This window comes from Spea bombifrons, chromosome 7 (assembly GCF_027358695.1).
Source record: "Spea bombifrons isolate aSpeBom1 chromosome 7, aSpeBom1.2.pri, whole genome shotgun sequence".
In the NCBI taxonomy this organism is placed as follows: domain Eukaryota; kingdom Metazoa; phylum Chordata; class Amphibia; order Anura; family Pelobatidae; genus Spea; species Spea bombifrons.
In genome coordinates, this window is record NC_071093.1 from 29,531,583 (window position 1) to 29,553,336 (window position 21,754).

General features: G+C 39.1%; 1 protein-coding gene across 3 annotated transcripts; it reads right to left on the reverse strand.

Moving 5' to 3' along the window:
* Positions 1-525: 525 nt before the first annotated feature.
* On the reverse strand, positions 526-11,316 carry NUP35 (nucleoporin 35). Of its 3 annotated transcripts, none has more exons than XM_053471117.1 (9): positions 11,188-11,316; positions 7,686-7,844; positions 5,767-5,894; positions 5,553-5,592; positions 3,912-4,053; positions 1,286-1,355; positions 1,073-1,201; positions 848-988; positions 526-676 (listed from the first exon to the last, which is right to left on the reverse strand). In XM_053471117.1, exons 1-9 carry the CDS (start codon positions 11,198-11,200, stop codon positions 599-601), a joined length of 900 nt encoding a protein of 299 aa, XP_053327092.1. In that variant the 5' UTR covers positions 11,201-11,316; the 3' UTR covers positions 526-598. The 3 variants fall into 3 exon arrangements, with proteins under 3 accessions (XP_053327092.1, XP_053327091.1, XP_053327093.1); XM_053471116.1 differs by having other exon boundaries at positions 5,553-5,613; XM_053471118.1 differs by having other exon boundaries at positions 5,553-5,613; positions 11,214-11,298.
* Positions 11,317-21,754: the final 10,438 nt, after the last annotated feature.

A 21,754-nucleotide genomic window follows, 5' to 3' on the forward strand; every position in this document is an offset into this window, starting at 1 on the left:
TAATAATCACTGGTGCGTCTAATCAGACAACACACCATTATAATTCCACACTCAGCATTCCCACATTACGCTACACAAGTGACAAAGCATTAGCTCCCTTCCCATGGATGAAACTACATGAGAATCTAAATTTTGTCAATTTATTTGATATCATAAAAGTTGTAAAATTACAAAAAATGCATGGAAAGTGAACTATTAATTTAAAAAATCAATTTGTAATTTGACCTAAAACATACAAACAGAAGACAGGCTGTATTTTAGTTATGGAAGTTGTGCATTTGGTAACATTACAAAGTGGCCCAGTGCAGTATTGACCAGTGTGGCAGCAGACAAATGGCAAGTATGATAAAACTGCTCTTCTTGGGAAAGGCAAAAAATCCTCATTCATAAAAATATGTATAATACAGTTTTTTATATACAGTGGTTTCTACTGAGCGCAGTTTGTAAGTCTTGGCTGAAGAATTAAGTTCATCTGTATGGGTTTCATATTGCACACAACAATATGTTTAGTGAGAGTTATTGTCATTGAGCTGCCGTTCATAATTTTATTGCAAATAAAGCAAAGTAGCAGCAGAACGGAGTAGTTGCTTCCAGACCGCTACCAACCAAAAACAAACTCCATTGCTTTTGATAGAACGCTTTCATCTTTTCGAGGAGTCTGCTTGTCGACTAATACCTGGGAAAAAAAAATAGTGTTAGCAAGTAAAAAAACTCCAGCATTTTACACAAAAACTACATGGATGTATAGGTATCCGAGACCTGTATAAAGTCTCATTTGCCAACATATTGGCGATATTTGGGATTGAAGTGCACATTTATTCTGCAAAATAAGAGGGGGGGTTGTCACCTGATTGTTAGTAGATGCCTTGTGAGTTGCAGCAAGTGGCCTCATCGCAGAGCTTATTTTTGGGGTAAGCGGTGTCGGAGTGCCAGCAGATGGGGTGCAGACAGAAGACTGCATCTGACTTTGACAGTTTTCCATTACACTCTGTAGATGTAGAAGTTTGATTTTGTAAATTGTATATTACATAATTGAAAAAAAAAAAAAAAAAAACACGTTTAGCAGACTTACCTTATCAATGCATGGTTTAACGCCAATCATAATGCATTCACCAAAAATTTTCCCGTCTTTACTTAGGGCTTTTCTGGCCTGTAAGTTGGACTGATATTGTATATGCATCCAGTTACCAGAGTTTGACATCTGTAAACATCAATAACAGCACCATTAAGACAATCAGTGACCGATTTCTGAATGTCAATTAAACATAAGTTTAAGAACACTTACCTTATGTTTTATTATGTTTCCATATAGAGCGAACTGTACTAAAATATAAGGAGCGGAAGCTTGAGGGAACCTAAAACAAATATTACAAAACTGGTAAACTGCACTGTAATCAAGATGTTACGCCACACATTCAGTGCACTGGCGCCAAGACAAAAAGCCATAATCTCACAGTAGATTTTATGATTGCCACCTTTTAAGTCAGTGACCACCTTTACTGGGTACTTCATTAAAGTCGTAGTACATGCCAGTTATTGTTTAGGTAAAATCTGCTTTAGCAACCCAACTGTTAAGGCATGAAACACATATCCTTAGTTACACGGGAACAAACATTTGCAAAGACATTTCACTTATCTCTTGCAGCAAATTAATTTAATCGGAGTTTATAAAAGAGTGGGAATTAGGATATTACAGCAGTTACAAAAATCTGACAGTACAACATATCAAATAAGTATTGCTACCCTTTACCTCCTACAGACAGGCTATTTAATCAACTAAAGGCAAAAGTCAAACAAGACTTCCAGGAAGCTTAAACTGCAGAAACCACATACAGAACACAAAACAAGAGGTAATTGCTATAATATTGCGCGAGAAGGGAAATAAAAAAAAAAACCAAACAATTTGGACTGAGAATTTGTATCCGAAAATAAAAAAAAGCCCTTTAAAAATTGAGACATTGAGAATAAATGCCTTGGAAATGAAGCTGAATTGAAACTACACCAGTAATTCATATAAACGGCAAGACAGCAAAGGTCCAATTATAACCAAAATGCTTGGGACCAGAAGTACTTTGGATAGATAAGACAGATCAGTTATGTCCACTCCATTGTTCAGGCTTCTCCTCACAGAGCCAGAGCACCTCCAGTCTGGAAAAGGGAGCAGAAGTGCTCTGGGAAAGCCTTGACAGAACAGAAGAGACACGCTGGGCAGATGACCTTGTGTGTTTGAGAAGATTGGCATACTACCGTATTTGCTCGATTATAAGACGAGGTTTTTTTCAGAGCAAATGCTCTGAAAAATACCCCTCGTCTTATAATCAGGGTCGTCTTCTAATCAGACCTCAAATAGAGGTCTGATTAGGAGACTAAGATCCAGATCCCCCGCACCGCTGCAGGGGACCTGGATCCTCCTGTCGTCGCCCCCCCCCCACACACACACTTACCGGTGCTTCCGGAGGTGAAGTTGGCAGCGGGGGTTTGTATGCGTCCGTCGCAAATACCTTCCCCGACTGTCAGAGATCAGAGTTCAAGAGTTCCTGATCTCTGACAGCCGGGGAAGGTATTTGCGACGGACGCATACAAACCCCCGCTGCCAACTCCACCTCCTTCCGGCTGCCGCGGAATGAGACGTCAACCCGCTGCCCCGGCAATACAGCAGGAAATTGGAAGCACCGGTAAGTGTGTGTGTGTGTGTGTGTGTGGGGGGCATTTCTGGAATGCCTTACACCCCTATATGCCACTCTGGCACTTAGGGGGTTAAAAGGCATATTATGGGGCAGAGTGGCATATAGGGAGGTATAAGGCATTTCAGGAGGCAGAGTGGCGTTAAGGGGGCATTTAATAGTGCACTCTGCCTCCTGAAATGCCTTATACCTCCCTATATGCCACTCTGCCCCATAATATGCCTTTTAACCCCCTAAATGCCAGAGTGGCATATAGGGGTATAAGGCATTTCTGGAGGCAGAGTGCTCTATATAATGCCTTTTAACTCCCTTAATGCCACTCTGCCTCCTGGAATGCCTTATACCTCCCTATATGCCACTCTGCCCCATAATATGCATTTTAACCCCCTAAATGCCAGAATGGGATATAGGGGTATAAGGCATTTCTGGAGGCAGAGTGGCACATAGGGGGTCAAAAGGCATACCATGGGGCACAGTGGCATATAGAGGGTTAAAAGGCATATCATGGGCCACAGTGCCATATTGGTGTGGCAAGCCTGGGGGCAGATGTGCGTAACTGGGGGACAGGTTGGAAAATACAAGAAATAAAAACAAAAAAAAAATATTTTTCTCAATCATAGCTTTTATTAAAAAAAATAGTTTACATGAATTAACATTTACTGGTAAAACTTTTTTCCTTTAGGGTCGTCTTATATTCAGGCTTTTTCTTTTTTTCCTAAGTTAATATTCAGATTTTGGGGGGTCGTCTTATAATCAGGGTCGTCTTATAATCGAGCAAATACGGTAGTTTCCCTACACTATGCTAGTCAAGACTAAGGTAATGTTATATATAATATCATTAGGAAATTATATATTATACATACACACTGTACAGTAAGGTATAGAATATTCTCCAGGAATAGGTATTAACATTTAAAAAGAATATTCAGGACGGAGGGGAAAAGACCCTAAAACACAATCTCTATGGTTATTCTTCCAGATCTTTTGCAACAAGTGGTGTGAGATCTCAGGCACAACTTAAAAATGCATGTGGTTATCCCTAAATGTATTAATTATGAAATATATTAAGCAGAACATGTGTAGTTGGAGAGGTGCTACCCAGAGGACCTCCTAGTTCAGTACAGGTTACAAAGTCTAGTTTGGAAACAAAGCTGGCACTCCTCTACAAGAATAGTTTTAAAAACTAGTGTGTACTAAATTGAGACTAAGACAAGAGAGACTTCTTACCCAAACACAGTAACCCATGTATCATCCAGCTGATCATCCGAAGTCAGAGCTTCACCTTGTGTGTAAAAGGGATCCAGCTGTGCTGGTGAAAAGGTGGCTTTTCTGCTGTGAGCCATAGCTGATGGGCTAAACACGCTGGAAGCTGCGGGATAAATGTTAAAGACTTTAACTGCTGAATATCATACTTAAATTACGGTTTACCATTTTGGTATAAATTGTTAATAAAAGTAAACACCCACTCTTCTCAACAGAATGCAAGTACAGTTTATAGTAAAATAGTATACTTTTGAACAAAATATTCAATACATACAAGGGCATTTATTAACTATTGTAAAATAAGCTGTAAGCATTATTTGTGAACAGCCCGTCTTTTCCACAGGGACTAACGTTATATTTACACACACTGAAGCCGTCAGCATTAGAGTATGCATGTAGTTTCCCAAAAACTGGTAGTTCCCTTTATGTTAAATACATGTGCAGAGTAAGAGATGGATATAGATATATAGGCTTCACAAGAGGCAGGGGGCCTTTTCTTCACATAGTGAGCCCCGAGGAAAAATGTGGGTAACAAAGAGGGTATTGTCCTGGCCACACATTTCTAACAGCAGACCCGTTACTATGCATTGTCAGAATCTGTCTATTCTGGCCTCAAGGTGAACCTGCGCAAAGTGGAAGAGGTCCTGGGCACACGGAACGGGGAAAGGATGTGTTTGGTGGCTCTACCATTTCACAGAAGTTCACCTTAAGAAAACATTATCAAGAATGTGGGAGAGTGAGTGAGAGCATGAGTGAGTGACAATTTAGTTGTAGAATACCCTTTTAATTTGTCAGAATCCTGTATGGTCCATTTGTACAAAGCCAACTATGCCCGCTTACAAGATTTCTCAAGGGCTGCTCCTATCCTCTGGAATGCTCTTCCCCGGTCTATCCGTCTCTCCCCCTTTATTCCTTCAAAAAAATCCCTCAAGAGCCACTTCTTTAAGGATGCTTACAACATAGAACATTAATGCCCTCCCATATTCCTTTAGCTCACCTTTCCTAGTCCCTCTCCTGCAATACTTTTACTAGTGTGGCTGGTCTATCCCCAGCAACGGCACTTTTGCCTATTGTGTAATGCACCCTAAATCCCTCTAGACTGTAAGCTCTTTTGAGCAGGGCCCTCCTCAACTGTTGTCTGTTAGTCAATTTGTAATGTAACATACTACTTGTTATGTCCTGTCTACCCATTGTACAGCGCTACGGAATTTGATGGCGCTATATAAAACAAATAATAATATTTCTAAGGATATGTTCAACCAACTCCAGGTATGCGATAATAGTTTTACATCTTTTTACCCAGCCGTTACAAGTGAATACGCCTTTTCATTTAATAAGTAATCTTTTATAGCATTTATATTACTTTAACAGGTAGCAGAGCCTACGCCAAGGTATAAAAAACCCTTCACAAAAGCTTTTGCTCTGTGGCACAACAGGGACATCTACTGACAATATACTGAACATTTCAGCATTGGTGTCAAATATTTTGAGAATGTTCCATAGAAAACATTTCAGTGCTGTAACCAAGTCTACAAAACACCACATTTTAAGTTTACTGAACTAAATTAGACAAACATTTCTGGCTTTGTGGTCTCACATTCATACCTGTCCCTGGAGTTGATGGCATGGCCCCAGACAACGGAGTCTGCAAAACAGAAAACCCTGCCTATAAAAAGATAAGAGCAAAAATCACATACATGTAATGCCAGAATCAACGTCATTATTTCACGATTAAACAGAAACATCAATGCCCACTAATATACATTAAACTAGAATCTGCCCAGGTTTAATTTTTTGAGAAAATAAGCCCATTCCTTACTGGCTTTCTTGTAGTTAAAGGTGTGGAACCAAGACAAGGACTTGGAATTTCATCATAAATGCTTCTAACTGGGGGTGCACCACTTTTGTCTTTGTGAGTTGGAACTACAGGCTGAGGAGGAGATCTACCTAAACAGAAAACACACAGGACAACACATCAACATAATTTATACATCACAACAAAACGTATAAAATATTTCCAGAACTTAATAAAAGAAAGAGAAATAGCCGTGTTGGTCCATGAAAATGTTTCTTTAGTCAATGTTTGCCTTTTGGTGGGCCAAAAACAGGAGAAACAAAAATGGACATCTTCAGATGGAAGCCTGAGTTTTGCAAACATGTTTGGTTTCTGCTGCAAGTCTGTACTTGCCTATTGTCCTGGCTCTTGCAGCCATTCTGTATTAACCCTCCACCATATGCCTTAACCTTTTATCAGTCAACAAAATTGGTAAATGTTAGCCCACTATCTTTTTTATATTTTTTAATTAACCTCTTCAGTCCCAAGTGTTTTTGGTACCTCAAAGCACGGAGCAATTTTTCCATTTTTTCGGTATGTCTGTTCAGCGATTATTCTCCTTTCCTGCGACTAGCGTACCCATGTAAACTACCGTATTGGCCCGAATATAGGCCGCACTTCTTTCTTAAAGACTTAAAGTGGGGGTGTGGCCTATATTCGGGGTCTAGCGCCCAACGCCCAGGACATGCAGCAAGGTTAGGATACAGATCCCCCGCAGAGGTGCAGGGGACCCATATCCTACTCTCTGATACGTTCAGACAGCCTTCCTCTGCCGGCACTTTCCACGAGGGGAGCCCCGACAAGGGATATTGTTAAAGCACATCGTGCAGACGTGCCAGCAGCGGAGGTTGTTTACACGCATTGCCCCAGCCAGTGAACGTCCGCACGATACGTTTTAACTCTGCCCCCAAGACTTACCAGAGCAGACTCCCGGGTGTCTTGCGGGGCCGGAGGGGGACATCGACGCAATACTCATATACAACTTCCGGTGCCAGCACCAGGAGTTGTATACGCGTATTGCGTCGATGTCCCCCTCCGGCCCCGCAAGACACCCGGGAGTCTGCTCTGGTAAGTCGGGGGGGGGGATCCCCTCTGAATCCTCACAAAACTAGGTAAAGTGATGGAAAATCCCCTCCAAGTTTATCATCAATTCACGTGTCCTCATTTCAGAAATACCCGATTTATATAGATTTTCAATACTTTATAGGGAACATACTATAAGGTGTATATTTGTAGAATTTGTATGCTTATGGCAGGTTTGGGGGGGTTGTGAACGGGGGCAGGAGGGTTATACTTTTTAGATGTTGTATTAGGGCAATGTGATGCAAGGGTTTTTTTTATTATCTTTTTTAAAAACATTTTTAATGGTTAGAGGTCCTCTTAGGGACATCTTGAACATGTTATTAATGCCAGCGATGTTACAATGACACTTAGCTAACTATTGTATTTTTTTAAATCACTAACCATTTTTTCCCCTTCGTTTTGTGTTTCAGCATGTGAGAAGAGTGAGAAACATCACATCTGCATCGATCACACTAATCTCTACGCAAGTCCCCACAGACTCGCAAAGAGATCACAGTGACCTCATCAGAGCGATCTGATATCACAACAGGGTCTGGACAGACCTTGCAGGGGATATTCTGTCCTCCAATGACGTCAGCAGTGACACGACCCGGAAGGGAATGCCCGATCAGGCATTTAAAAATGTAGCAGTTCTCTGTCCGGAAACGGTCAGATGAGATCGGGCAGCAGAAAGCCGGCGATGCTGGCTTCTGCCGACAGGGGGAGCCCAGGCTGTCAAACTGTTTGACAGCCTGATCTCCCGTGTAGCGGCAGTATATTTACTGAAATGTTCCTACTCATCAGAAAAAAAAACCCAGCAAAAAAACACATGTACATCTTACGTGAAAGTATCGGTGATCGCATCTCCATAATGCCTAATGATGGTCTGGGCTGTGGTGTGGTAGGTATAGGTATGTCCCCCATTAAAAAGCCTGGCAAAAACTGGGCATGGGTGCCAGGTTTTGGAGATGTTGGGGATCCAAGCGCCATTGGTTCACAACCTGTAAAGTAAAAAAGGTAATGTGAAGGGGGCAAGACCTACACAAAATATACAATCACCTGAATACTCAAAATCTTGTAGTGCTTCATACTGTTTGGAATTAAAAGGTAGTCTTCAAGATCACAAAACTCAGCAACTTAATATACCGTATTTGCTCGATTATAAGACGAGGTTTTTTTCAGAGCAAATGCTCTGAAAAATACCCCTCGTCTTATAATCAGACCTCAAGTAGGTCTGACTATGAGACGACTAAGATCCAGATCCCCCGCAGAGCTGCAGGGGACCTGGATCTTCCCGTCTCCCCCGCCCCACTTACCAATGCTTCTGAGTCCCTGGTGTGCAGCGTGTAGATGTCTACGCGATTCGCGTACACAATTTACGCTGCAGCCGGAAGGAGGTGCGGCTAGCAGCGGAGGAAGGGAGTGTTAAATGGGGGCATAAGGAATTTCTGTAGGCATTTCTGCTCTGTGAAATGCCTTTTAACCCCCTTAATGCCTCTGTCTCCAGAAATGCCTTTTAACCCTCTATACGCCACCCTGCCTCCTGAAATGCCTTAAACCTCCCTATATGCCACTCTACACCATAATATGCCTTTTAACCCTCTAAATGCTAGAGTGGCATAAAGGGGTATAAGGCATTTCTGGAGGCAGAGTGGCACATAGGGGGTCAAAAGGCATATCATGGGGCACAGTAGCATATAGGGGGTATAAGGCATTTCTGGGGCAGATGTGGGGGGGCAGGTTGGAAAATAGAAGGAAATAAAACCAAAATGTTTTTCTCAATCTCAATTTATATGAATTAACATTTACTGGTAAAACTTTTTTCCTATAGGGTCGTCTTATATTCAGGCTTTCTTTTTTCCTAAATTAATATTCAGATTTGGGGGGTCGTCTTATAAATCGAGCAAATACGGCATATATATTTTCTTTGGCTGGCATTTGAAGCAGAAAAATAAACAACCCCACTACCTGCTGCTTTTTGCTTTTCTGAGCATATAGAAACCATTGATAATGATTCTGCCCATTTTTTTTTTCATGCTGTAAAGACTTAAACCTTAAAGACAGAGGACATTATGTCCCTGAAAAACCAGCCTATAATGTAGGATATAATATTAAATCCCTCACCACTGTCACCAACTGTAGCTAATTGCAGCCAGAGACTGACGGTCAAACAACTGCACGACAAGTGTCTAAATGCGTACAATGAAATACCCTAGGTTGCACGTGGACGAAAATACATACTTAACCCGTTTCTGGAAGTCAAATCGCTATGTTATGTCTACTTGACTGGGGGCTGCTAACCAGTCCCAAATAACCCAGGGTATTTCAGCTCTCTAAGGTAAAGACAACAAAGTTGATGAGAGCTGATGGGACTCACCCAAAGTTACTAAAAGCTTAGTAAACCGATTTATTTAACCAATCATTGTTCATGGGATTAGTCACAGAACATTGGAAATTAGCAAATGTTCTCAAGAAAGGCAGTAGGGAGGTGTCGGGCAACTAAAGACCAGTAAGTCTTACATCTGTGGTAGGGAAATTACGGGAAACTATGTTAAGGGATATGATTGTTGAGCAACTAAGAAGATTGTTGAGCCAAATTAATCTTATTGATTTGGAGACTAAATTAATTGATCAAGGTGGTGCAGTAGACATTGTAGATCCAGATTTCAGTAAGGCTTTTGACACTGTCCCACATAGAAGACTTCAATCAAACTTCAATTTCTGAGCTTAGATGCCAATATTGTTGAATGAATTTGGCAGTTGCTGAGCGTTGTAGTCATTTGAGTATATCCAGAGGAAGGTCTCGTTACCAGTGGTACATCAAATGATTTAGGTAAACTGGGAAAATGGTCAAAGCTGCGGCAAAAGATGTTTAATATGAATGCAAGATAATGCACCTAGGACATAGCATAGAATATTTGGTGCTAACCTCAAAATCTGAGGAAAGGTATTTTGGGGTAGTTATTTCAGAGGACTTAAAAAGGTAGGAAGATGCTAGCAGAATGCGTGGATGTATAGGGAGAGGTATTAGCAATACCTGTTGTACAGTCATATGACAGGGGGATATGATAGAAACAGTTAAATACATATAGGGAATTAACATAAAGGAAGAAATACCACAAGAGAACAGTTTTAAGACTGCCTGAAGGTCCCTTTTCACCAAATGCACCTCTTCCCTTGGACAACCAATATCTTCCTTCAGGTTCCAGTGACACCTTTAGGTGGACATGATATAGATTTCCTCTACATATCTTATTTACTCTGTTCTGAGGGAGTCTTTTTTTGGAATTGTATCCCCAACAACTCTACATCCAAGGTTACAGTATTCCATCATCCCATTTTTCCACAATTTATCCAACTGATCAAGTTAGCAGCCATCATAAAATCCTGCCCCCTACACCTGAGACACATCTGCCAAATCAGACCTCAAACTGTCACTTTAACAGAAAGAAAGTCTACTAGGGTAGAATTGACTTAACGTTGGCCAGGTTGAAAAGCGAATACAAGAGTTGCTCTATTTAATACAACTCAGCACAATGACCCCATGCATTTGCTGGGGGGGGGGCACACAGCTATCAGATGCATTAAAGGGCATATGATGGCTGGAGTGTAGATAGAGGTTTTACTACATTTTCCGATTAGAGTAATACACCACACACACATTTCATCTTTACTCAGTTTCTTATTTGAACTGTTCCTGGTGCAATACAGCAAGTGATCACCTTTTATATGCTGGGGATACTATATTAAGAGTAATATCACTTCCTACTTTTTATTGCATTTTGATTTAGCTTGGAAGAAGCTCCTCTACACTTAAGAAGCAGAGGCTACATAGCCCCCTTTGTTGATCACAGTGTGTGATCAGCCAGGAAAGGCGTGATCAGAGACCCCACCTGGGTTTCCATTCTTCTCAAACACTTGAACTGATCTCAGCCACCCTTATAGAGGCTGCCCCAACCGACATCCCCTTCCCGTGGTATAAATAATACACCGGTTTATTCAGCAGAAGGAACGGCTTTAACACTACACACTAGGAGTGTCAAAATACCCGCGGGAGAGGACTCCGTGAACAGCCAGATACACCCCTGACGGAACCGGCATATGCGGCCATAAACCGTAAAGCACGTACTTGATTATGGGCTATTTACAAATAAATAAAAGCGCTTCCTAGTCTGTCGCTCTAATATTCAGTCATGGCTGCACTTTCTACGTACACATGGCATATTTGGCTCGCATGTCCGACCCCCCTCCCTTTCCCTAAACGACAAGACCTTGTACGGGTAACAGCAAGAACAAACCGCGGTCGCAAATCCCAGCGACCGTGCCGCAGCCAGCACCACTTACCCTGCGGATCCATACTAAAAACACACTTCCCCGCAGCTTAAAAAGCGACCCGACCTAAAACCGCGGGATTCAAACTATCCAACAAGATGGAGGGATAAATCACCAGTTGATTAAACGGCTGGATATGCGCGTAGATTCTGCGTCACTTCCGGTAATGTGAGAAACGGGTGAGCCTCAGTGACAGCCCGGCTGCGGCGTGTCTGTGCGCGTTAATTGTTTCTCTGTGTAGTTCTATAGGAACATGTTATTATCACACCAATCCCCATTGTAGATGCAATTATGCACGCATGACTGTGAGATGGAATATTTTTTAAGGTGCCTAGGAAGATATAATACATTTGTTTTTCTCCCCAAATTCATTATTGCCAATATATAGTTTCATAAAAAAAAATAACCCTGCTGGTGCAAATAATTATTGATGAACAACACTAAAGAGCTGTTACGGCTTTTAGTGGAAGCCAAGAGACCAACATGCCCTTTGAACTGAAACTGAAGTTCAAAGGGCATGTTCCCTATATAAAGCATCTGTAAGAACTCCTTCATGACAGACGTATATACACCTTAAATACAAACTTGTTTGCGTAAACATCTTTGTTTAACCCCTTCAGCACTGAGTGTTTTTAGTACCACATTTTGACCATATGTTTGTTTAATCAAGATTCCCCTTTTTCAAACCGCCCAACCTGCAAAAACCCATTTGGCGTCATTGGATCAGCCCGTCCACTGCGTTCGCTATACTGCAGGCTTTATTTTCCAGTATACACCGATCAGACATAACATTTTGACCACCTGCCCAATATTGTGTAGGTCCCCTTCTTGCCGCCAAAACAGCCCTGACCCGTTATTTCATGGACTCCACTAGACCTCTGAAGGAGTGCTGTGGTATCTGACGCCAAGTTAGCAGCAGATCCTTTAAGTCCTGTAAGTTGCAAAGTGGGACCTCCGTGGATGCATCCTGATGCCATGTGTTCTCCAGGTAAATGATGCACCGCACCCGGCCATCCACGTGATGTAAAAGAAAACGTGATTCATGAGACCAGACCACCTTCCATTGCTCCATGGTCCAGTTCTTATGCTAATGTGCCCATTGTAGGCGCTTTCGACAGTGGACAAGGGTCAGCACTGGCACCCCGACTGGTCTGCGGCTACGCAACAAACTGCGATGCACTGTGTGCTCTGACACCTTTCTAACAGAACCAGCATTAACTTTTTCAGCAATTTGAGCTACAGTATAGCTTGTCTGTTGTATTCATACCTGGGAACTTCTGGGCTCCGGCTACCCAGAGCCTTTCCTTGCAGGACGCGGGCATAAATGCACACTGATGTCACACTTTAATGCACATGACAGCTGACTGGCTCCTTTAAAGTTATGGGGTGTCAGCATTGAGGGTATTAATTTGCCCCTTTCCCTGCTATGTTCTGTGCAGGAGATGCGTCTGGCTGAATTAAAATTCACACAAAGCCTCCCCACTCAAATAAGTTAGAAACCCACACAGCGGTGTATACGCTTGTATTGTGATTGCTTTAACCGAACGCACAGTGACTGGAATTTTACTTGCATCGATTTGTTGTGGCGTGAGTAAATGGACAGAACGCTGTCGCAAACGTATATTTACCCTTTCATACTGGAATAGATTCAGTAAATCACAATATCTTCGGTGCTCTGGAACATAAATATGTATATGGGGTATGACTAATCAGGAGATGTTGCTGAACATTAATTGGGTCATTGTTCAGCTATTTTACTCTAGATTTTTTTAATCTATTATCACTTATGTTTTAAGTATTTCTTAATACTTCCGAACAAGATGATGTGTAATTTCTGCAGGTTCATCTATTATGGTAAAGAGGACAAAAGATACCTTGGTCTGAATGGGTTAAGAAAAACCTACACATACATCAAGTCGGCATGGTGTAAAGGAGACGCTTTGCATGTATGTAAATAGCATATAGGTAATCACAATAAAACCAGAAACACCAACTAAAGTTACTTCACAGCAAGATTTATTAATACATCCAAAAAGAAAGAATCATTTTGTCACACTATATACAGATAATACACAGTTTTTATACACATATTACATTTTTTTTTACACAAGAAAAATATACATAAAAATGTAAACTTTTGTATACAAAAAATCCTTAAAATAAACCATACAAGGACCAGATAACAAAAAGGTCTTCTGCTATTGTTGAATGGTAAATTGGTACCTTGATGCCAAATTGCTGCAACTTACTTTTTTTGAGCCGAGTCATAGAAACAAATCTTTGAAAGGAAAAAATTAAGCAATAATGTGAGAAAATATTTTTATTAACCCCTTCAATGTCAATGCAGAGAACTCCTATACAGTGTGGTGACTCCTGGTTTTTAATCCCTTATTTTGATGCAAAAGTATCTGAAAAACATGGTACTTTAAGTCACAATAAACCCTGTTAATCCGAGAAAAACATACCGTAGATGTGAGGTGACCTCCAATGACCTCACAGCCTTGTCGTATAAAATCCTTTTTTTTTTTTTTATGCGCTACACAGGTCTTTGATTTTTTTGCTATTATTTTAGTATATCTTACTATCTGATCTATGTATTTGCCAACAACACACACCAAAGAAAGAATGTGTGATGACTTTACATAAGTGCATAATTAGGAGTGAAGAAAGGAAATGCTTTGTGTAACCTGGCACTAAAGGGGTTAAATCAAATACATGGGCCACATTAAATGTATTTCATTTGTTTCATTTTCCTGACAGAAAGTGGGTTTGCTTTTAACTACGGTATATATAAGTATAGTAACCCATAACTGCTGCATATACGATGCACCTGCAGATAACTGCAACGCAGAACACCGCTGGCCATGAACGAGCGAATATATTGTTATAGCAGACTAGTATCACATACAACATAAATGCAATTAAAAACATATCAGTTAGTCCTTGCTACCATGCAGCTATATCATAGAAGGATAAACAAACCCTCACAGACAGGATTCTGCCCTCTTTTTTTCTTTTTGTTGCACATTTGGAAATTCTTTTGCACAGTACAACAGACTTTACGTGTTGAAATGTATATTATGTAATCATACTAGATCCGACAAGTGGAATATTCCCAATTAGCCGAATAGGACCATTTAGTCACTGCCTGAATTGGACCTAATCTACTTAAGTAAGCCTAGCAATCTCCATGGTCTATACCCAGACATAAAAGCCAATGGTTATAAACTGATTCCTCCATCAAAGTAAACCGCAACTCGCATGGATTAAGTACATCCCTTTCAGGTTCATTGGAGCTCCAACATGCTATAGCAGGGGTGTCTAACCTTTAAAGGGACACTCCATCCATCAAATGCACTTTAATTCATAAGACCGCTAAGTGTCCTCTATATTATTACCGTTCTTGTCCCCTTGCAAATGCATGGAGGGATTCAGCAGGATCTCTCCTATGCATTTGCTCCTTTATCCTGCCCTCAGCTCCTTGGCTTGCAGGACATATGTTCAGCCAGACATCTCTCACTTGCCATTGTGTGTCCACACTGTACTCAGCACGTGTCAGAGTTTCAGGGGGTCCGAGTCTCCCTGCAAGCATATGGAGAAAGCGCTCCTTTCAGTTAAATGGGAGCATTTTCCTGGCACTTCTTAGGAACTTGAAACATCCCAAAGTGTCAATAAAACTGGACTATGGAAGGGGCCTGCTGACTGCAGCCCTGGAGCTGTAGCTTCTCCTTAAGGTGACTATTTCTTTGAAAATGGACTGAAAACAAATCGTTATTTAAGGGATAAAAGGAGCTATTTGACACATTTATTGTTTTATGCTTTTAATGTAATCAAACTTCTTTCTGGGGCTTAGTTGTGCCAGAACAGATCACGCATGCTATCCGAGTTTCTTAACAGAACCCTCAGAGTGAAGGATGCCTTCTTATCACCATGTCAACTTTTAGTGTCCAGCACAAGCCTGGCCTTTCGGCAGACCTCCAGATATTGACATAATGAATCTGCCAACCACAAGCAACACTGACAGTTGTAATGGAGCTGGAAGGCTGCATTTTCAGATAAACGATGCACTTGATTGTCAAATATGACCTTTTTCCACCTTTTTCTGGCTGTTTTCTGATTTGCCTGAAAACTCCAGAACACAGCTTTCATCTCAGATTAGATCATTCCCCCTCCCCCGCATGCTTTATTTAAAATGTATATATCTTGCAGCAAGGAAAGTCAAAACGGACAGGAAAGGTATTTTGTTTTGGACGCACTTTTTTAGTTACACATTCCTTTATATAGAAAGTGCTTTACACACACACACGCATATATATATATATATATATATATCAGTGAATGAAGCGCTTTCAATCATCCTTTTTCCTATGCCTTATCAAATTTATAATGTTGGGATTGGAATTTGTATTTTCAATTTAAAAAACAAGATACTAGCGTAAAGTTATGGGTAAAATACACATGCTTATTTAAAAAAAAAAAAAAAATCATCAAGAGGTCAGTTTGTACTTGGGTATAATAAACCCCCTAGGTGTTCTAAAAATAACAGGGGGTATTAGATTTGAGATTTTAGAGAAAAAAAACTTGATAAAATACAATTGCCAGTAACCATCCACTGGAATTTTAACATTAACATTTTTTATTATTATTAAACATTACACATTTGTTAAAACACATCACATATCTACAGACACACTCAACCGGCACAGCTTCCACACATCTGATATGTTAAACACAAGATAGGATTTATAGGATCACATACTTAACATAGAACAATACATTCTCGATCATTTTAAATTTTAAAGGGAATCCCATAAGCCACAGTTTACACTACGGAGTTTAGCTCTGCTTTAGTTTTGTAAGCCCTCTCTACATATTAACAAAAAAAAAAAAGACTGGATTTCAGCGGCTAGAAAACCAATACATGTTCTTAAAGGGGCGGTTATGCTCATTTAAAACAAATCTAATCAATAAACCTCATTTCACTGATTTGCAGTTAACATTGAGCAGCGCCTCTGCACGTGGGGGAATGCTTACATTACCTATGCATTTGCTCTTACGATAGAGAGGCTGGTGGGACTTAAACTTTTTGTTTATTTGGAATATATATATATAAAAATTATTATATAACACATTACTGTTCCTTTTATACCAATACTCACCACAAGATAATCAATAACGCTGTTAGTTGATCACAGCAAGTACTCAAAAATAAGAATAGTTTTGTAACAGTACTGCAAGGTAGCAAGGACCACTGTACACCCTGACACGGCGTAGTTCCAGGTGTTTTTATTAGCATCTTAAGTGAAATAAAAAAGCTTGCATATATGTGTACATATACACATACACACATATATATATATATTTTATATAGCTATCAAATACACATAGCAACTTAATCCAATACAGCTTTAGTATAAAATGTATAATTTATGAGGCAATGTTAGCATAAATTAATATATGTTTTTCTCTTAAAATCTAATTTAGGCATCTAGAAAGCTAAATAGGGAAAGGGGATATCCTTAAATAAAATATAAAAGCTGAAAGCACACGGGAAATACGGGGTTCATTTGTATCGGTTTATACAGAGAACAGCTTTGGACAGTATAGATAATCTGGTGAAAATGAACTTTAGAAATGCATAAGTATTCAGCCTGATTTTTTTTTAGAATTGTAACTGCCCTTGTTTCCACCAAGAGAATCCCTGAGACACATGAAATATGGCAGCTCACCGGGAAAATATCGCACCGACAGCACCCTAGAAGAGAACGCACATCCCAAAAGATGGGAAATGCCATCAAATCTAGATATAATGGCAAGATAGACGTAGCACATTGCAGTGTATGATATATACAGGCAACTAAATATCAAATAATAACAACAACAAATACTGCTTCTGGCGCAAAGCTTCAAAAGTGGTCTTATCACCATAGCAACCAATAGAATAGGGAATCAGTAGGAAAATTATAATTGTTGTTATGGAGACAAAAATCACTTTTACAAACTTTGCACGGGAATCATCCTTTTAATTATAGTCCTAGATGACAAAAATCCTTAAAGTACGGTCCTTGGCCAGTTTAGACACTCCGTTTAGAGACTCAATGAGTTCCACTTAAGAATGCCACTGTCTTAAAAGGAAGTCATCTGCCATCTGAGCCGGTCCACCAAGTGTTTTATAGCTCTGATATTTACATTTAAGGGGGGCTATAGATATTATTCAGTTATGGATAAGGATCTTCTCTTTTTATTATTTTACATAGAGGGTGGTGGATAAGTGGAGTAGCCTCCCAGCTAGTGGTAGAGGTTAATACAGCGAGGGAATTTAAACATGTATGGGGTAAGTATAACAGCTACCCTGAATCTATGACAAGACCAAAGACTGATTAAGGTTTGAGTCTTTGCAGTTGGAAAAATGAGCAGACAAAATGGGTTGAACGGTTCTTATCTGCCATCAAATTCTATTTCTGAAGGGCATGGGCTTTATTAACCTGAAATATTTTACTTGTAGGACTGCAAAATTCTTTAACTCTGCGCCACACTTTAAATCTGGCCGTGTAGAGATTAAACAACTTTTGTAACATTTATGAAACAGAGGATGTGTCTGGTTTTGCTTTCTCTACTTGTAGATTGATGCCTAATACAACTACAAGGCTGTGAAACGACGACCCTACGTTTAAAGTTAAGCATGACTCCAAAAATCCCACCCAGTATTAATGATTAATGATATACCAAAAAGATCACTCTTTCCAAAAATGTTCTAGAGGAGACACAAACATGGTTTAAGATGAAAACATGGCACTGGATTTATAAATAGATGTCACCAAACTAATATTCTTCAGAACATATTTCAATATGCTAGGTTACTGGTACCAGACTTGGGCTGTTTTAACAATAACCTACTTAATATTCCTTTGCGTGCAATATATAAAATTGATTGAATTTTATTTATGAAGAGTCAGCAGATTCAGTAGCGCTATAAGTTTAAAAGTCTATGGGATCCTTGAGCCCTGGAGCCTGGAATGAACCCCTCTGTTAAAAGGGACGTAAACTACTTAGTCTTGGCTACAGTCATCAGTCTTTGGAGAAAGAAAATGGGCCACATCCATACCTATCCCCAGGCATTTAATTAAAAAAAAACATATAAACAAATGATAAAGTACATATGTGTCATATCAAATCTACCTTTTACAAAAATGAAGTGCAATTAATGGCACGTATGTTAGACCATCACCTCCCTCTTCCATTAAAGTTGCTCTTCTATTTAGGCAAAATATTAAATGCAGTTTCTAGCATGTTAATGAAATAAACCTCAGCAGATCTGCCATTTCATTTTTGTTTTCAAATATTCCTAAAGATACATTTTTCATGATTAATTGAAGAATTATTTCTGGTAAAAGTTTGGGATTTAGTGGAACAGCACCTTTGACATCCGGTATTCCATCTATGTTATTTCATAATAAAAATGCCTATTGCACAAAGCATACAGAACGGATTCAAAATATTCTTACACAGAATATATAGTGCACATAAAATATGTAACAAACAAAAGCCTTCCGTAAAAAAAAAAAAAGTGGTAAAAATATTGAGAAAAAAAGCAATATGCACTTAAGCTGTGGGTCTGGGGTCTTTAAAAGCATACATCAATTTATTTTTCTGGAAATGGGTTTGCTCTTTAAGGTGTATTCATAGACATTCAATATGCAGTCGCTTTTGTGATATCTGAAAAGGATCTGGGGTCCTAAACGCTTCAATAAAAAGTTTGTCCCCTAACAGTATGACCTGTAATTAAGTACACCATTTTTAAAATGTAATTTTGTAGCTCTAGGATGTTTGCTACACAAATCCCAGTTCGAAATATTTAAAGTATTCAATATTGTGTGATTTTAACTGGAGCAAACAGCTATGTCTACAAACAATTTTATTTAGAATAACGCACTATTCTTGGTTAGGAACACAATATTTTAAATTATTTTAATATTAATATTGTTTTTATTGTTTAATTTCATTGATAGATATTAGAATTATAGATACATATTCATTTGAGAATTGCACCAAAGGAGTGATAACTCTATATACAGTGTCTGTTTAAAAGTTCTGCTTAAGTACTTGAATAATGCTTTTTAAATACTTTATGGAACAAACTATTTATTAAATTTAAGGTAAAAATAGACACGCCTGTAATTATTTTGCTTATTACAGCGCAATAAAAATTTGATTTCAGTCACGGGTATCCAACAGCTAGATCTGTAACGGCTGCCAGACTTAAATCCCACAATACTTTGCAAATATTTGTCCTGCCAAAAGACCAAAAATGGAACTCCCAATTTTTTTTGTTTTGTATATAGCATTTTTGTATTGTACCTAGCTATGCGAGCTAAATAGGTTTTAGTTGCTGTTTTTGCAACAAAATGTGGCTTTCGTAAGGACATTTCACACCATTTGCAACTTAAATATTTATTATCACGCAATTATGTTGCAAGCAGCGTCATGTGTGACGCAATCGGTGCTGTCCTAAGAACTAGCTTCACAAATAGGGTAAAGTTGGAGAGTACTCCGGTATAACATAGAAATACATTTTACATTTATTATTTAGAAGACCTTTTGCAACAAATTATTCCTTACAACCATAGGACGATAACTAAAGGATATAGAAATATGTCAGGAGGCTGCCAAATACACCAAATGGGCCGATGAAAAGCTACATAAGTAGTAAAAGAGATTTAATTGTTGCTTTCAAGGAACTAACAAACGTAAGGTGCTTTAAAAAATTAAATTAAAAAAAAATCCAAATTTAGATACCCCCTAGAGGATGCAAAAAAAAAAAAAAAAAATGTAGAAGTGCAAAAAAATAATAAAAATAATATATATATTGTTTCTTTTAATTTAAGCATCTGGACCGAGTGTGTAACATGTATGTCTCTTTTGTACATGAAGGAAAATTATGTTAATATTGATGACCACATCATAGCTGTAAGGAAAAACATTCATTGTAAAGCAGGTAAGAGATGTGCCCAAGCGAGCTATTCTTCGTGGGACACAAACAGTTGTGGTTAAATGTTAGAGCTAATTTCAAATCATCAACATCAAGATGCTCAGGGGGTCTAGATGCAAATTCAGACCGGGGTTAGTTGGGTTTGCTGGGTCTGTTGAGTAATCCACTAGCATGTAGAAGGTTTCAACATACTGATCCAAGTATACATTATGACGGGCCAACCCAAGGAAAAGGCTGGCCTCAGTAATGCCCCGTGATATCAGCGAGCTGAAAACCATCCGGGATCTCCTAGGCTAATAAACATACCATCTATGTCATTTTACTGAACAAACAACTGCACTTTGACTCTAAACTAAAAACCAACACACGCAACAAAATCCAGCCATCAAGAGTTGTTATAGCCGTCTGTTTGGTATGCAATATTTTTGCATTCACGTCAAAACACCTGGCCAGTTCCTGACTTTTTCCTTTTGTTTCCAATACTAACAAAACTCCCAAGGATTTTAATATTTTAATGCATTTTTTTTTTAATAGGGGACAACACAAAAACAAATGCTTCACAGATATTGAATACCTCAATAAAATTATCATAATGATGCATTTATTACCATATATTATTACATTATCATATCTGTATACATCCTAAGCAAATTAGACAATAAATACAAGTTCAGGAGTATAAGAAAAACGGTCAATTTCCGTTTAGGCTTTACATATGTGCGTAAATATAAAAACATTCATTTTCCACGCATGTATCCTTTTTAATTTTAAGACTAGGGATGCACAGAAAGGACCTTTTTGGCGGGAATAACATTTTCAGTAATTGCGAAATCAAACTGAGTGGTGAAAGAAGGAGCGGTACTCTGTGTAATATTCCTTTAGCCCCAAAAGCACATGTCATTTGCCATTAGTGGTTTTCTAAGAGCTTTTTAATTTAACACGTTAACTGTGCAATACTAACGACCTCCAAATCAGACTCTATGTCACCACAGAAATGTCAAACCAAGCCTGAAGATACTAAGCTAGCACAGGTGTACACGGTTATGTTGGCCACCGAGAGACAAAGGACTTATTTCCACCCAAAAAGGGATTCGCGCCCTGATGGGAATGATGAGGCTCACCGTCATACAGACTATGGCATCTGCCGTGAAAACGATCGATAATAAAAGCAGGTTCTAAAAAGGCCATACAGTTCATTGTAATAAAAGGCATTCTGTAAGATTGTAGAGGGCTGGACTCGAATAATATACACCTATTCTTAATCATCACGTAATAAAGAAAGTGGGATACAGTGACCGAGATCCATATATATATATATATATATATATATATATATATATATAAAAATGACGGAAGTACGGAAGTATAACAGGGGTAGGAACCCTTCTATAATTGCTTTGCATCATCTTAAATAAATTACAATATTTCTTTTCAAGAATATTTTTCCTTGATGTATGTATGTATTATTTACTAAACTGAAATGGGAAACAGGTTTCTAGGGGGAATCTGATGTTCAGATTAGCTTACATTGTAATGGGCCTGAATTAGGCAAAACCTTGTTCGCTGGATGGTCAATAATAGCATCAAACA

Bases quoted from the DNA above. Each gene is read 5' to 3' on its own strand.
- NUP35 (XM_053471116.1), bottom strand. The intron at 5,614-5,766 runs GTAAGGAATGGG...ATCTTTTTATAG, and splicing joins CTTTAACTACAAGAAAGCCA to GCAGGGTTTTCTGTTTTGCA. The intron at 677-847 runs GTGACAACCCCC...TTTTTTTCCCAG, and splicing joins AGGCATCTACTAACAATCAG to GTATTAGTCGACAAGCAGAC.